General features: G+C 44.8%; 2 protein-coding genes across 10 annotated transcripts in view; one reads left to right on the plus strand and one right to left on the minus strand.

Annotated features, from left to right (window-relative positions):
* Positions 1-13,278, plus strand: part of LOC140187761 (SWI/SNF-related matrix-associated actin-dependent regulator of chromatin subfamily B member 1-A) — a 116,723-nt gene extending 103,445 nt beyond the window's left edge. The window contains exons 8-9 of the mRNA XM_072243446.1: positions 12,425-12,556; positions 12,774-13,278. Coding sequence (XP_072099547.1) covers positions 12,425-12,556; positions 12,774-12,813 — 172 coding nt within the window. The 3' untranslated portion in view covers positions 12,814-13,278. The remainder of the gene's footprint in view (positions 1-12,424; positions 12,557-12,773) is intronic.
* The window catches only part of LOC140187762 (derlin-2-like), a 101,967-nt gene that overhangs the window by 26,255 nt on the left and 57,600 nt on the right, over positions 1-18,112 (minus strand). For 3 of the 9 annotated variants that reach the window (XM_072243453.1, XM_072243456.1, XM_072243447.1), the window contains one exon: positions 17,051-17,304. The exons of 1 other annotated variant lie outside the window; for it this stretch is intronic. In XM_072243453.1, coding sequence (XP_072099554.1) covers positions 17,193-17,304 — 112 coding nt within the window. In that variant the 3' untranslated portion in view covers positions 17,051-17,192. Of the gene's footprint in view, positions 1-1,543; positions 1,665-3,532; positions 3,582-5,834; positions 5,913-17,050; positions 17,305-18,112 lie in introns of those variants that run through there. 5 more of the 9 variants (XM_072243450.1, XM_072243448.1, XM_072243451.1 and 2 more) reach the window with 5 other exon arrangements.

The following is an 18,112-nucleotide window of genomic DNA, read 5'->3' on the forward strand; positions in this document are numbered from 1 at the left end:
ATACTTGGAGTATGTGTACAATTCTGGTTACCACACTGCAGAAAGTTGTGGCTGTGAAGAGAGTGCAGATGAGATTCATAGGCAGGCTACCTGAAGTGTAGGACTTCAGTTCTGGGAAGCGATTGGATAAGCTAGACTTGTTTTCCCTGGAGCGACAGAAACCCAGGTTGGGAGTATGGAGAGAGGAGGTGGGTGACCAGGTGAAATTGCAGACACGCAGTCATAAATCTATACAGCAAGGACATGGGGCCCTTTGACCCAACCAGTCCATGCCAACCACATGGCCCACAGAGCTCATCCCAATTTCTTGTGTTCAACCCAGATCCCTGCTCTTCCATGTCCTTATCTAAGTGCTTTCTAAATAACACTATTGCCTATGCTTCAATCACTTCTTCTGGCATCTCATTCCATATACTCATCACCATCTGCTTAAAAACAATACCCCTCTGGTCTCTTAAATATTTCTCCCCACTCTAAATCTATATACCTTTTTAGTTTTGGACTCCCGTTCGCTGGGGAAAAGACCGTTATCGTCCACCTTATCTGTGCCTCTCATAATGTTGAGTACCTCTGTAAGGTCATTTCTTATTCTTCCTATAACTCAGGCCCTCTGGTCCTGGCAATATCCTCACAAATCTTCCACTCTTTCCAGTTTTACCATTTGTTTCCTTATAACAAGAGTGACCAAAACTGTACAAAGTACCTTCCCCCTGTTGTTTGGCAGGGCAGGAATTGCTCTAATCAGTGATGAGTTGTGTTCCCATTGGACAAAACATGTCCGTAGTTGGCTGGACTTCAGGGGCAGACAGAGTCCTGTAATGCTCCTTACTCTCTGGGCTCGCCCCAGAACATCAGTCCTGTACCTCACCACATAAACTGCTGCCTGGTCTGAGGCTACGTCCACACTACGCCGGATAGTTTTGAAAACAAAGCTTTTTCTCTTCGTTTAGACCTTCGGTCCACACTAAAGCGGTGTTTTCATCCCCCGAAAACGGAGATTTTCAGAAACGTCTCCAGAGTGAAAACGCCTAATATCCATTGTAGTGTGGACGGGGTAAACGGAGAGATTTAAAACACTGTCATGACAACACCACAACAACAATACTTTTTCTGCTTCTGCTTGGTACTGCGCAAGCTGTTATAACGCGCAGTGGGTGTGCACGTCGTGAGAGTTAAATTGAAAAGTGAGCTTTTTTGACTATTTAAAAACGCTGTCATGACGTGCTGGAACAGATGGCCGCAGTGTGGCATTTCGTTGTTTTCTTGAACGCAACCCTCCACATAACCTAACAATTTCAGAACAGACGGCAATGAGACTGAAGCCAGAAGAGTTAGAAATGTACTCACCAAATACTTTGACCCATAGCTTACTGAATAAATAAGTATACTCACTTTGCCCTGTTTTCTGTCCTTGCTTGTATGAAGGTATTTATGCAAGTACTTCTCTGACAATAGATGTGTAACAGCCTAATGTAACATTGTATGGAAATACAAGATAACACTGATGCAGACATGTTTTATACATTTAACAAGGTGCTTTATTAATGCAACAGAGTTAGTCGGTTTTTCAATGTTCGTCGTCAGCCGGGTCATACTGTCCATGAACTCCCTGTCGGTTTCCTCCATACACTCCAGTATTTGTTTTTTATTAGTTTTAAGTCCTCCTGCGCAAGAGCCAAGAGCAATTCCTTTTAAGTTTTTCTACTCTGTAACTGAACAAACACGTACTAAGTATACCATTTCCTCTTCGCTTGTTTTCTGTGTGTGTCCTGCGCATGCCCAGTAGAGGAGCTTTGCCCAAATATCCGTGTTAGTGTGGACAGAGATATTTTGAAAAACGCTTAGTGTTGTACGCCTGTCGTTTTTACTTGAAACCGGCGTTTTCAAAATTATCCGGCGTAGTGTGGACGTAGCCTGAGAGCTCAGTGAAGCCATGGATAGGGAGATATCCAAGATAATTCCTTTGTGAGGTCACAGGGGCTTGAGAGGGTGAGAGAGGGGGCCAATACATGGACAGGCCCCGCCACTTCAAACCCAGATTCCTCCTCTAGCCCCATCCCCAGCATGTCCACTGATCCCAGTACAGGAGAGGGCAAGTGGAGGAACCACCTGTGGGGATCACCTACTGTTACCTCACCAGGAAACAGAGGGTAGTGCAGTTCAATACATGTTAAGGAGCTGGCACAGGAGACTGGGCTTTAGGTACATGGATCATTGGCTCCCTTCCAGGCTAGATGGGATTTGTACAGGGGACATGGGCTCTACTTAAACTGGAGGAAAACCAACATCCTCACCAGGAGGTTTGTTGTGCTGCTCTGAAGGTTTTAACTAAAGTAGGAGTGGGTGGGAAACAAGACAGCAAGTCAGAAGGTGGAGGGATTGAGGGAAAGGTAAAGATCAGGTCAAGTAAATATGAGGGGAAAGGCAGGTTCAGGAACATGCTGGAACTGATGGGTGAAAATAAGTTCATTTCAGTCCAAAGAGTATTTTAGGCAAGGTGGATGAAGTTATTGTCTACGAGGGGTGATTGATAAGTTCATGGCCTAAGGTAAAAGAAGTCAATTTTAGAAAGCCTAGCACATTTATTTTTCAACATAGTCCCCTCCCACATGTACACACTTCGTCCAGTGGTAGTGGAGCATACGGATCTTGGACCTCCAGAAAGTGCCCACAGCAGGGGTGATTGATAAGTTCGTGGCAGCTGTCGTTCCATGCACGTGCAGTTCAACTCTCAATGAGTGATTATGCAGAGAGTTTGAAGTTAGTAACTCATCTCCTTCCACCTTAGGCCACAAACTTATCAATCACCCCTGATGAGTTATTAACCTCAAACTTTCTACATAATCACTCAGAGTTGAACTGCATGTGCATGTAACGAGAGCTGTATAACTCATTTCCTCACAACACACTGGAGGAACTGAGCGGGTCCTTCTTCACCTTTCCTGCCTATCACCTCCTTGCTTCCCCTCCCCCACCCCTTTATCTTTCCCCTTACTGGTTTTTCACCTGGAACCTACCAGCCTTCTCCTTCCCACCCTCTTTATAGGGCCTCTGCCCCTTCCCTCTTCAGTCCTGACAAAGGGTTCCGGCCTGAAATGTTGACTGTTCTTTTCCATGGATGCTGCCCAACCTGCTGAGTTCCTCTAGTGTGTTGTGAGTGTTGCTTTGACCCTGCATCTGCACAGTATTTTGTGTTTATAGCTCATTTCCTTCTACCTTAGGCCACAAACTTATCAATCACCCTGCTGTGGGCACTTTCTGGAGGTCCAAGATCCGTAAGCCCCACGACCGCTGGACGAAGTGTGTACATGTAGGAGGGGACTATGTTGAAAAATAAATGTGCTAGGTTTTCTAAAATTGACTCCTTCTACCTTAGGTCACGAACTTATCAATCACCCTTCATAGATGGGTGCACAGAGTTTTAATGATGTGGGCATTGCAGAGACATGGTTATGAGACAGACAGAACAGAGAGCTCAGTGTTGCAGATATTGACATTTTAGACGTGGAAGAAACGCAGTTGCATTACTCACCGGGGCGATGTCACAGCCGTGCTCTGGACACACTTGCGGGGCTCATCTGCTGAGTCAATAGGGGTAGAGCTCAAAATAGGAAAGGTGCATTCACTTTGGTAGGATTATACTATACACCTCCCAAAAGCTACTGGGAGATAGGGGAATTGACATGTAGGTGGATTACAGAAAGATCTAAAAGCAGCAGTGTTATTGTAGTGGGTGATTTTTAACATCTTCAATATTTATTGGGACTTCAATAACAGCATAGGACATAGGAGCAGAATCAGGTCATTCAGACCATCGAGTCTGCTCTGCCTTTCTATGATGGCCTGTTTATTATCCCTCTCAACCCCTGCCTTCTCTCCAAATTCTTTAATACCTTTACTAATTAAGAGCCATCAACCTTTGCCTTACATCTACCGAATGACTTGGCCTCCACAGCTGTCTGTGGCAATGAATTCAACAGACTCACCACCCTCGGCAAAATAAATTCCTCCTCATCTTTATTCCAAAGGGACGCCCTTCTATTCAGAGGCTGTGCTGTCTGGTCCTAGACAATCCCACTGTAGGAAATATCCTCTCCATATCCACTCTATCTAGGCCTTTCACTATTCGATAGGTTTCAGTGAGATTGCCCCCTCCCCTTTCTAAATTCTAAAGAGTATAGGCCCAGAGCCATCATACACTCCAAAGTGCTCATCTATTGAGAGATCTGTCACCTGACTAGGTTGGTTGCATAGTACCAGATCCAATATGGGCTGTCCTCGTTGACCTGTCTAGGAATTCTGTCAAGAATCCTTACTGGGCACACCTAACAAATCCGCTCCATCTAAACCTTTTGCACTAAGGTGCAAGTCAATATTAGGGAAGTTCAAGTCTCCCGTGACAACAGCCCTGTTACCTTTGCATCTTTCCAAAATCTGCTTCCCGATCTGTACCTATATGTGGGACTAATGTTCTGAGTTGTGTCTGTTTCAATGCAAGCAGTATTATAGGTAAGGCTGATGAACACACATCATGGATCTATACGTGAAATTATGATATTGTAGCCATTAGTGAGACCTAGTTACAGGAGGGGCAGGACTAGCTGTTTAATGTTCTGGGATTCCATTGTTTGACATGAGGCTGTTTAACAAGATAAAATCCTGTGGTGTTACAGGAAAGATGCTGGCATGGATAGCAGAATGCCTGACAGGCAGGAGGCAGCGAGTAGAAATAAAAGGGGCCTTCTCTGGTTGGCTGCCAGTGACTAGTGGTGTTCCTCAGAGTTCAGTATTGGGACCACTACTTTTCATGTTGTTTGTCAATGATTTAGATAATGGAATTGATGGCGTTGTGTCGAAATTCGCAGATGATTCGAAGATAGGTGGAGGTAGGTAGTGCTGAGGAAGTAATGTAATTGCAGCAGGACTTCGACAAATTGGAAGGATGGGCAAAAAAGTGGCGGATGGAATATAGTGTTGAGAAGTGTATAATGCATTTTGGTAAAAGGAACAATAGTGCAGACTGTTATCTTAATGGGGGAAAATTCAAACATCAGAGGTGTAAAGGGACTTAGGAATCATTGTGCAAGACTCCCGGAAGGTTAATTTACTTGTTGAGTGTGTGGTAAAGAAGGCAAATGGAATGTTGGCATTTATTTCAAGGGGAATAGAATTATTTCAAGGGGAATAGAATTAACTAGGAGATAATGCTGAGGCTTTATAAGACACTAGTCAAGCAGCACTCAGAGTATTGTCAACAGTACTCGGCCCCATAATCTCAGAAAGGATGTGTTGTCATTGGAGAGAGTCCAGAGGAGGTTCACAAGGATGATTCCTGGAATGAAGGGGTTAACATATGAGGAACATTTGGCAGCTTTGGGCCTCTCCTCACTGGAATTTAGAAGAATGTGGAGGAATCTCATTGAAACCTACCAAATGTTGAAAGGACTAGATAGAGTGGATGTGGAGAGGGTGTTTCCTATGGTAGGGGTATCCAGAACAAGAGGGCACAGCCTCAAAATTGAGGGAAAACCATTTAGAACTGAGGGAAGGAGGAATTTTTTTAGCCAGAGGGTAGTGAATCTGTGGAATGCTCTGCCATAGTCTGCGGAGTCTGTGCATATATTTAAGGTGGAAGTTGACGGTTTCCTGATCAGTCAGGGCATCAAAGGATATGGGGACAAGGCAGGTGTATGGGGTTGCGTGGGATCCGGGATCAGCCATGATGGAATAATGTAGCAGACTCCATGGGCTGAATGGCCTCATTCCACTCCTGTGTCTTATAGACATGATAAATGGAGGTACTGTATTAAAGGGGAAGAGGTGACATTACTCACCAGGGAAAATGTCCCTCTTCATAGCTGGCCAGACAGTTCAGACAGGAAGCCTGGTTTATAGAGGCAATTTGGGTGGAACTGAGGAATAAAAATGACTCTGTTAATGAGACTATATTATAGACTTCCCAATATTCAGCAACATTTAGAGGAGCAAATTTGTAGAGAGGTAGAAGACATTTGCAGGAGATAGAAAGTTGTAGTAGGTGATTTTTAACTTTCCATATATTGAGTGGGATTACCATGCTGTTAAAGGACTGGATGAAATAGAGTTTGTCCAATATGTTTCTTTAATCAATATGTAGAGGTCCCAACTAGAGAGAGCACAATACTGGATTTCCTTTCAGGGAATGAGGACAGGGTAGGTGGCAGAAGTGGCTGTAAGGGAACACTTTGGATTTATTGATCATAATTCCATTAGTTTCAAGGCAATTACGATGGATAGGCCTGAACATCGGGTTGAAATTCTAAACTGGAAAAGCGCAATTTAGAAGGCATCAGAAGTAAACTGCCAGGTGTGGACTGGGATAGGTTTTCCAGCAAAGAGATGTTTGGTAAGTGGGAGACCTTCAACTATGAAATATCGAGAGTACATAATTTGTATGTTCCTGTTTGAATAAAAAAGCATGTGTAATAGATTTAGGGAACCGTGGTTATCAGAGGATATTGAGCCCGTGGTAAAGAAAATGAAGGAGGCACATATCAGATATAGACAGTTAGGAAGAAATGAGGCACTTGAGCAGTATAATAACTGCCAGACGACACTAAAGAGAGAACTCAGGAGGGGTACAAGAAGACATGACATGGTCTCACAGACAAAGTGAAACAGAATCGCAAAGGCTTCTATAATTAAGAGCAAGGAATGAAATTAATCCTCTTCAGTAACAGTGTGGTCATCAGTGCTTAGAGCCAAAAGAGATGGGGGGAGATCTGAAATGATGTTTTGAATCTGTATTTACTTGAGAGACCTACACAGAGTGCTGTCTTGAGGCAAATTAAGGTGGATATATCACCAGGACCTGAGTTCAGAACTTGTGGGAGGCTAGTGCAGAAATTGCAGGGGCCCGAGCACCCCTATTTAACAAGTCCTTGGCCATGGGTAAGGTGCCAGAGGAATGGGAGTTTGGCTAATGTTCCGTTGTTCAAGAAAGGCTCTAAGAATAAACTGGGAAATTATGGGCCAGAGAACTTGATCTTAGTCATTGATAAATTATTGGAAGGTATTATAAGGAACAGATTGTAATGCTAAGGCTTTATAAGGCATTGGTCAGAGTGCATTGAGCAGTTTTGGCCCCCTTATCTAAGAAAAGATGTCATTGGAGAGGGTCCAGAGGAGATTCATGAGATTGATTCTGAGAATGAAAGGGTTAATATATTGATGAACGTTTGATGGGTCTGGGTCTGTATTCTCTGGAGCTTAGAAGAATGAGGGGATATCTCATTTAGACCTATTTAATATTGAAAGGCCTAGATAGAGTGGATATGGAGAGGATGTTTCCGATAGTGGAGGTATCTAGGACCAGAGGGCACAGCTTCAGAATAGAAGAACATCCCTTCAGAACAGAGATAAGGAGGAATTCCTTTCGCGGGAGGGTGGTGAATCTGGAATTCATTGCCACAGGCAGCTGTAGAGGCCAAGTCATTGGGTAGATTTGATCAGGGCGTCAAAGGTTGTGGGAAAATGTAGGAGAATGAGACCATAACACCAGAAGATGTAGGAGCAGAAGTAGGCCATACAGCCCATTGAGTCTGCTCCACCATTTATTCATGGCTGATCCCGGATCCCATTCAATCCCATATATCTGCCCTCTCACCATATCACTTGATGCCCCAACCAACCAAGAATCTATCAACCTCCGCTTTAAATATAGCCACGGACTTGGCCCTCACCAGAGTTTGTGGCAGAACATTCCCCAGATTCATCACTGTATGGCTAAAAAATTCCTCCTTACTTCTTGTCTAAAAGGCCGTCCACAATTTTGAAGCTGAACTCTCTAGTTCTGGATATCCCCACCAGAGGAATCATCCTCTTCACATCCATCTTATCTATCTTTTCAACATTCGGTAGATTATTTCAATTAGATCTCCCCCCCCCCCCCCCACGCATTCTAAATTCCAGTGAGTACAGGCCCAAAACTGCCAAATGCTCTTCATATGTTAACCCCTTCGTTCCTGGAATCATCCTAATGAACCTCCTCTGGAGTCCCTCCAATGACAACACATCCTTTCTGAGATATGGGGACCAAAACTGTTAACGATACTCTGTGCGGCCTGACTAGTGTCTTATAAAGCCTCAGCAGTATCTCCTTGTTTTTATATTCTATTCCCCTTGAAATAAATGCCAACATTGCCTTTGCCTTCTTTACTCAACCAGGCAAACCCTCAGGGAGTCTTGCACAAGGACTCCGAAGTCCCTTTGCACCTCTTATGTTTGAATTTTCTCCCCATTTAGATAGTAGTCGGCACCGTTGTTCCTTTTACCAAAATGCATTATGAAACATTTCCCAACACTGTATTCCATCTGCCATTTTTTTTGCCCATTCTTCCAATTTCTTTAAGTCCTTCTACAATCACATTGCTTCCTCGGCACTACCTACCCCTCCACCTATCTTCATATCATTCGCAAACTTTGCAACAAAGCCATCAATTTGACTATCTAAATCATTGACAAACAATGTGAAAAGTAGTGGTTCCAGTACCCTGAGGAACACCACTTGACACTGGTAGCCAACCAGAAAAGGCCCCTTTATCCCACTCGCTGCCTCCTGGCTGTCAGCCATTCAGCTATCCATGCCAGTATCTTTCCTGTAACACAATAGGATTTTATTTTGTTAAGCAGCCTCATGTGAGGCACCTTATCAAATGCCTTCTGAAAATCCAACTGAATAACATCCACTGCTTCTCCTTTGTCCACCCTCTTGTTACTTCACAGAAACATATATAAAAACGTAGAAAACCTACAGCACAATACAGGCCCTTCGGCCCACAAAGTTGGCCGAACATGTCCCTACCTTAGAAATTACTAGGGTTACCCATAGCCCTCTATTTTTCTAAGCTCCATGTACCTATCTAAAAGTCTCTTAAAAGACCCTATCGTATCTGCCTCCACCACTGTTGCCGGCAGCCCATTCCAAGCACTCACCACTCTCTGCGTACAAAAACTTACCCCTGACATCTCCTCTGTACCTACTCCCCAACACCTTAAATCTGTGCCCGCTTGTGGCAGCCATTTCAGCCCTGGGAAAAAGCCTCTGGCTATCCACGTGATCAATGCCTGTCATCATCTTATACACCTCTATCAGGTCACCTCTCATCCTCCGTTGCTCCAAGGAGAAAAGGCCGAGTTCACTCAACCTGCTTTCATAGGACATGCTCCCCAATCCAGGCAACATCCTTGTAAATCTCCTCTGCACCCTTTCTATGGTTTCCATATCCTTCCTGTAGTGAGGTGACCAGAACTGAGCACAATACTCCAAGTGGGGTCTGACCGGGGTCCTATATGGCTGTAACATTACTCCTTGGCTCTTAAACTCGATCTCATGGTTGATGAAGGCCAATGCACCGTATGCCTTCTTAACCACAGAGTCAACCTGCACAGCAGCTTTGAGTGTCGTATGGACTTGGACCCCGAGATCCCTCTGATCCTCCACACTACCAAGAGTCTTACCATTAATATTATATTCTGCCAATACAGATTTGTCAGGCAAGATTTCCCTTCATAGAAACCATACTGACTTTGACTTATTTTATCATTATTTTCCAAGTACTCCGAAACCTCATCCTTAATAATAGACTCCAGCACATTCCCAACCACTGAAATTAGGCTAACTGGCCTATAATTTCCTCTCTTTTGTTTTCCTGCCTTCTTAAAAAGTGGAGTGACACTTAACAATTTTCCAATCCTCCAGGACCATGCCAGAATGAGTTTGAGAGGGATTACAAATCAGCCTTAATGGAATGGTGGAGCATACTGAATGGCCTAATTCTGCTCATGTCTTATGGTCATATGTCTTAATACAGAAGCATTTGGACAGACAGGGCTTGATTAGGGATAGTTGACATGATTTTGTGCATAGTAGGTCAAGTCTACCCAGTCTTTTGGAGTTTCTTCAGGAGGTTACCCCAGGAAAGTTGATGAAGGAAAGGCAGTAGGCGTTGTCCACGTGGACTTCAGCAAGGGTTTTGACAAAGTCCAGAAGGTTAAGTCGCTTGGCATTCCAGATGAAGTAGTTAATCAGATGCAGCATTGGCTTAGCAGAAGCCAGAGAGTGGTATGAGATGGTCACCTTTTACTAGAGGCCTCTGACTAGTGATGTGCCGTAGGGATCAGTGGTTTGTCTGTTGCTGTTTTATCATCTATATTAACAATTTAGATGTGGGTAGTGGGTAGTGGCCCCATATGTCACTACTACAGGGCGTGATGACCCTGCCTTACACGAGTCCCGGGCTCAGTTGGCTCCGGCTGGCAGTACCCGGTATGGGCCCCTATCCAGGGTTACGGATCCCACTGCCTTGTGGGTATCTTCGGGAGAAGAGAAGGCTAAGGTGTAAACCCTACACAAAGCCGGAGTGGAGCCCCTAAGGCAGTTGGATGACGTATCACGTCACCTCCTGGCAGCTCCTGCAGCCAAGCTGATGCCAAATGTACCGCTTCGCATTCCTTTGGACCACATCCGCGAGGCCAAGAGGGGGATCTTAATGTCTGGGTAGCCCAGGATCTCCATATTCATTCCCCAGCTCTGCGCCCCAAAACTGGGCACATCCATTGTCTACTTAGACAGACAGAGCCATTAATAACAATTTAGAAGATAACGTGGTAAACTGTTTCAGTGAATTTGCAGCTGACACCAAATTGGTAGTGTAGTGGACAGTAAGGAAGGCAAGCTGATCTGTACCAGTTGGAAAAATGGCAGATGGAATTTAATGCAGGCAAGTGTGAGATGTTGCTCTTTGCGAGGACAGAGTAGAGTAAGACATGCACTATGAATGGGAGGACATTGAGTTGTGCAGTAGAACAAAGAGGCCTGGGAACAAAGAGGCCTGGGCAAAAAGATCATAATTCTTTTAAAGTGGCCTCAAAGATAGATCAGGTCATAAAGAGAGATTTTGGCACATTAGGCTTCATAAATCAGAGCACTGACTCAAAAGTTTTGATGTTTCGTTGAAGTTGTATAAGACACATGTCAAATTTAAAGTATTGTGTGCAGTTCTGGTTGCCTACCTGCAAGACGTATATCAATAAGCTAGAAAGACTCAGAAAATTTACAAGGGTGTTGTCAGGACTTGAGGACCTGAGTTGTAGAAATAGGCTAAATAGGTTACAGGACTTTACTGTGGTTGGTGCAAGTGTGGAATGAGTTGCCAGTGGAAATAGTAGATGTCAGTTCAGTTGTAACATGCAGGAAAGGTTTGGTTATGTAAATATGGAGGGCTGTGGTTCAGGTAGATGAGACTAAGCAGAAAAGCAGGCCGACATGGACTACATCCTTTTCATATGATTCTTTCTTGTGTCCAGCTTAATGACATCTTTCCTAAACTGGGCAACCAGAACTGCACGCCTTACTCCAAGTGTAGTCTCACTACCATCTTGTGGAGTTGTAACACGATGTCCCAACTCCTGTGCTCATTGCTGTTACAGATGAAGGTAAACGTGCCAAACACCACTTTCCCTGCCATGTTTAACTGTGTTGCCACTTTCAGGGAACGGTATACTTTTCCCCAGGGTCCCTCTGCTTTACAACACCCTCCATGACCCTGACAAGCTCTGTGTTCAAAGCACACTGTATGTTTCATTTCATGGCTTCTTGTGGAGCCTTATGTGACTTTGGCAATTGACCACCCCTTTTCACAGGGATCATTCTCACCTCCGAAACCACCCTGACCCCTGGTGATTTACACTGCAACCACAGTAGGTCAGAACCTTGTCCCTTTATCACTTCCCTCACCACCATCCAGCATGAAGACAGCCATTTCAGGTATGGCAGATTCACGTGCACCACTTCCAATCTCATCTACTGCATTTGGTGCTCCTGATGTGACTTCTTTTAAGTACAGAATGAGCGACTGCTTCGCGGGGCATCTGCACTCTGTCAGCTCATTTTCCCACAGCGACCTGTCTGTCGATGGCCTCCTCCATTGCCACAGGGTGGCCAGCCACATCCTGGAAGAGTACCAGAACATTGTCGTATTCCACCTGGGTGGTCAACAGCCCAAGTAACCACACTCACTGTTCTCTGATTCTGATCCACCCTGATTCTCCCTACATTCCCGTCCCATCACTCGGTCCATTCTCCCTCTCCACCTGGTTCTACCTTCTTGCTCATTTAGCACCTTCCTCATCAGATTCAACACTCAAAGCCTCTTGTCCATAGCTCCTTCATCCTGGGTCCCCACCTCCTCTTTCTCAACTGGCTCCATCTGCTCACTAGCCCCCCTTCACCTACTCCCACCCGTCTCTCACCACATCCTCCTCTCGTGCTGACCACTGAGTTGCTGCAAGGCTAGTTAAAAGTGTTTCTGGTGGGGTGCGTGATTGCTAACGGAGGAGGTGCCACCTGACACCCCGCAGTGATTGACTGTGCTCTGTGCCGCAGTGAGAACCCCCTGCCCACGGTGGAAATTGCCATCAGGAACACAGGTGATGCTGACCAGTGGTGCCCGCTGCTGGAGACCCTCACCGATGCAGAGATGGAGAAGAAGATTCGTGATCAGGACCGCAACACCCGGTACGTCCCACTCTTGTTTCACAGCATCACTGTCTGCCTACCCGTACCCTGCACAAACACATTCTACCCCCTTGTCTGCATACACATACTCGCAGATATACCTCCCCTTCATGTTGAACTTAAATGATATAAATAATCTAGGATGAAGTCTGTCATTTCTCCAGGTGAACTATTTCTCTCTGCTAACAACTGTTTGCATTATTTTCTTGTTTTACAGGAGGATTAGGCGTCTTGCAAATACCGCTCCGGCCTGGTAATTGATCTCGAGTTCAGTTTGCCTTGAACTTGCTAACTGATCCCATGCTCAGTTCAGTCCTCCACCTGGTAACTGCCCCACACTCAAGCCTCCAGTCTCTACGTTGGGAGCCGCTCCCTGCTCAGTACTGCCCCCCTTGGTGTGAATTGATCCTGTGTGCGGCCCCATCTCCAGACTGGCACTCAGTCTGGTTCAATTGATGACAAGCGGTTAACCATTGCAAGTGCTTGTTCTGAGAGAAGTAGACATTCCCCACAGCGGCCTTGTCGCAGACCCCTACACTGTGTAATAAGACTGGTGCAGACCCCCACACTGTGTATTAAGACTGTGTTCATCAGATGGCTTGTGCAGTTCTATTCCCTACAGTCAATGCACAGAAGTCTTGCCTTAAACTGTTTTTGTATAGATGCTCATTGCACTTCTAGAGCAGTTCTTTTATAAAATAAAGGTCTTAATTTTAGTTATACTGCAATGGTTTTTAATGCATCTGATGTGATTGTTTGCTTGGGGGTGGGGGAAGAGCTATAAATCATGTACAGTATGCGTCAGCTGAAGTCTCTCGACCAGGGATGCTTTACCTAATGGAAATCTGCAGTGAGGGAGCGAATGTTTAAAACAAAGTCTGATTAGTGAGTTGTGAAATCACATGTCATGGTCCATGCTGAAGCCTGGGCAAAGATGAAAACTCCTACTGGGGAAGAGTAATGGCGAAAGCTTGAGTTTCCATTGAAAGTTGCATCTTGGACATGACAGTAGATTGCAGCATTTCCACTCACTGCCACCTGCATTTAAAACTAATAGTTGGAAACTAATTAGTGGTAAGGAAGGGGATTTTTTTTTGCCCTTGACAGTATTTTGTCTGCTATGAAATCTTGAGCTTAAGTTATAGGATATAGAACAGTACAGACCCTGTGGCCCATGATTTTATGCTAACCTTTTAACCTACTCCAAGATGAATCAAACCCATACCTCCCACATAGCCCTCCATTTTTCTATCATCCATGTGCCTATCTAAGAGTTGCTTACATGTCCCTAATATACCTGCCTCCACTACCACCCACAGCAGCACATTCCATGACTCACCATTCTCAATGTTTAAAAAAAACCAAACCTATCTCAACATTGCCCCCCCATACTTTCCTCCATCACCTTAAAATTATGCCCTCTCCTGTTAGTTATTTCCACTCTATGAAGTCACTTCTCATTCTCCTTCACTCCAAAGAGAAAAGCCTGACCTCGCTCAACCTCTTAAGACATGCTCTCTAATCCAGGCAACACCTGGTAAATCTCCTCTGCAGCCTCTCCATAAAAATCAGAGAGCAGAGTCCCAGAACAGATCTCTGCAGAAACCACTGATCACTGATCTCCAGGCAGAATACACTCCATCTACTACAACCCTCTGCCTTCTGTAGTCAAGCCAATTCTAAATCCACACAGCCATGTTTTCCTGTATTCCATACCTCCTGACTTCCTGAATGGAAAACCTTACCAACATCCGAAGACACCACATCCACTGCATGACCTTCGTCGATTTATTTTGGCACCTTCTCGAAGAATTTAGTCAGGATCGTGAGACGTGACCTTTTTTTTAATTTATTCATTTACGGGATGTGGGCATCACCAGTTAAGCCAGCATTTATTGCCCATCCCTAGTTGACCTTGAGAAGGTGGGGATGAGTTGTCTTCTTGATCCGCTGCAGTCCCTGAGGTGTAGGTACACCCACAGTGCTGTTAGGGAGGGAATTCCATGATTTTGACCCAGCGGCAATGAAGGATAAACAATATGCTTCCAAGTCAGGATGGTGAGTGACTTGGAGGGGGATTTCCTAACGGTGGTGTTCCCAGGTATCTGCTGTTCTCGTCCTTCTAGATGGTAGTGGTCGTGGGTCTGGAAGGTGTTGCCTTTGGAACTTTGGTGTGTTGTTGCAGTGCATCTTATAGCCAGTACTCACTGCTGCAATTGTTTGTCAATGGTGGAGGGATTGGATGCTTGTGGAAGTGGTACCTTCTACTGGATGGTGTCAAGCTTCTTGAGTGTTGATGGAGCTGCACTCATCCAGGTGAGTGGCGAGTATTCCATTACACTCCTGACCTGAGCCTTGTAGATGGTGGACAGGCTTTGTGGAGTCAGGAGGTGAGTTACACACCACAGGATTCCTAGCCTTTGACCTGCTCTGGTAGCCATGGTGTTTATATGGCAAGACCAGTTTGGTTTCCTGTCAATGGCAACTCCCAGGATGTTGATAGTTGGGGATTCAGTGATGGTGATCCCACTGAATGTGAAGGGACGATGGTTATAGTCTTTCTTGCTGGAGATGGTTATTGCCTGGTACTTGCGTGGCTTGAATATTACTTGCCACTTGTCAGCCCAAGCCTGGATATTGTCCAAGTCTGCTTCATTTGGGTATGAACTGCTTCACTATCTGAGGAGTCACAAATGGTGCAGAACATTGTGCAGTCATCTGCAAACATCCCCACTTCTGACCTTATGACGGAAGGAAGGTCATTGATGAAGCAGCTGAAGATGCTTGGTCCAAGGACACTTCCCTGAGGAACTCCTGTAGTGCTGTCCTGAGGATGAGATGATTGATCTCCAACCACCACAGTCATCTTCCTTTGTGTCAGGTATGATTCCAAACAGCGGAGGGTTTTCCCCCTAATTCCCATTGACTCCATTTTAGCTAGGGCACCTTGATGCCATACTCAGTCAAATGATGCCTTGGTGTCAAGGGCTATCACTCTCACCTCACCTCCGGTATTTAGCTGTTACCGAGGAGGTGACGAGGTCAGGAGCTGAGTAGCCTTGATGGAACCCAAACTGGGCATCCGTAAGCACGTTACTGCCGAGTAGGTGCTGCACGATAGCACTGTTGGTGACCCCCTTCCATTACTTTGCTGATAATTGAGAGTAGGCTGACAGGGCAGTAATTGGCTGGGTTGGATTTGTTGTGTTTCTCGTGTACAGGATGTACCTGGACAATTTTCCACACTAACCCTCATAAAACCAAGCTATTGTAATCAGACTATACTTCTCCAAATACTCGTAAATTCTTTTCCTAAGAATCCTCTCCACTAGTTTTATCCATCACTTATGCGAGACTCACTGGTATATAATTCTCCATTACCCTTCTTGAATAAGGAGTAATATTTGCCACCCTCCAATTTTCTGGTGCTACTCCTGTGGCCAGTGATCATCACCAAAGCAATCTCTTCCCTCACATCCTGTACTAACCTGGGATATATTCCATCTAGCCCTTAGTACATATCCATTATGTTCTTCAAAAGTTCTAGCACATCCTCTTTCTTAAGATCAACATGTTCCAGCATATCAACCTGTTCTACGCTGACATCACATTCTGATACTGAATATTGAAGCTAAGTAGTCTGTTCTATGATGTCCCTGCATCCATCATGCTCCCACTCACTGGAGAGTACTGAAGCAAAGTATTCATTAGGACCTCCCCAACTTACTCTGGCTCCAGGCACGTTTCCTCTTTTATCTTTAATAGGTCCTACACTCACTTTAGTCGTCCTCCTGTTCTTCACCTATAGAATGCCTTGGGGTATTCCTTAATCTTACTCGCCAAGGCCTTCTCTCCACGTCCATTTATAAGCTCTTTTCTGACTACCTTATGGCTCTCAGCCCTGTATGATCGTTGTGTCCTAAACCTTAAGTATGCTGCCTCCTTCTTCTCGACAAGATGTTCCACATCTCTCATCAACCATGGTTCCATCACTCTACCATCTTTTCCCTGCTTCAATGGGACAAACCTATCCAGAACCCCATATGTGTCCTTAAACAGCCTCCACATTTTCATTACGCTTTTCCTTGACTGCATCCATTCTCAATTTACTCCCAAGTTCCTGCCTTATTGCATCATAATTTGCCCTCACATACTGTAATTCCCATTCCGTCTACTCCTTTCCCTGTCCAAGGTCGGGGAGTTGTGGCCACTGTCTCTGAAATGCTAATCGAATACTATAGTGGTAAATGCTATACCAGATCCAGTGTGGCCTCTCCTCTGGCTGGCCAGTCAAGATTATTGCATCAGGAACTATTCTTTGATAAACCTGACATATTATGCCCCATCTGAACCTTTTGCACTGAGGAGGTGCCAATGAATATTAGGGAATTTGAAGTAACTATCAAGTGGAGCAGTTCAGGGGAAATTGTAGCTTATGACTGCTGCACAGATTTATGCAAAGCTGTCAATGACTCAATAATTCTCAAAGCTGACTTTGATGCAAACTACTATACTGTTTAATTACATTTGTTGTGAAAGCAACTCGATCACCATACAAAATAAAAAATAAATGTTCTGTATTTCAACATTCAGTCCCTCAAAATACAAGGTATTATTGGTGAGCATCAGGTTTCTATTAATTCCAATCACCAAGCCTTTGCCCGTGACCCCAGTTGAATCCCACAGGTCGATCCTCAGGCAGCGTGTTATAATTGGGATCCTCCTCTGCAACGTCAAATATTGCCTTCCTGCAAATCAGATGGAGTGGGGTAATTACATCTTTTGTGGGAATTGAAAAATAATACATTTAACGACTGTGGTAAGTTTCCTGTGCACCTGGATCCAGAGCCCTGGGTACAGTAGGGTCACAGCTGAACTAGAGCACTGGGAAAGGGAAGAAGAGGTACCAGAGACACAATGCAGGAAGTGTACGGATGTCAGTGCAATGATGTGAATGGGTAGGGCAGAGGTAGATGGTATTCATGTGCAGATGACGTGCCATTTGGGGAAGTGGGCAGATGGGACAGTCAGATGTTTGGTGTCAGATCTGCCCACTTGCAGACAGTTGAAGCAGACAAAATGCTAATAAGATCAAGATAATGAAGCCAAGTCCTGGCTAATCCCAAGTTACATAATTTAGCAATTGGGAATTGTTGTTACAGTTTGCAAGCACAAAATATGTCTGGTGTTAAGCTTTACAGTTTGTCAAGTACGCACACTGAGAGCAAATGTGAGGAATTTGGATCTTAGATTTCATAAATATGAGGTACAGAGTACAAAAGGGACATTATGCTGAAACTTTACAAATATCTGGTTAGACCACAATTCGAGAACGGCATAGTTTTGACCACAGTATACTTGAGGATGGTAGTGAACATTGGCAGCTTGGGTTGAGGCGTTTGATGCTGCAGAGTTCGCTAAGCTTGGCAATTAGCTTTGAGATGTTTCATCACCGGTTGAGGTGAAATCGTCAGTGCACAGCTGTTGGTGTTTCTGTCTGGGAGTGGTCGTGTTTACATAGCCCCTGGTTGCTTGCCTCTGTCTTGATTTGCTACC

This window comes from Mobula birostris, chromosome 25 (genome assembly GCF_030028105.1).
Source record: "Mobula birostris isolate sMobBir1 chromosome 25, sMobBir1.hap1, whole genome shotgun sequence".
Classification (NCBI taxonomy): Eukaryota; Metazoa; Chordata; class Chondrichthyes; order Myliobatiformes; family Myliobatidae; genus Mobula; species Mobula birostris.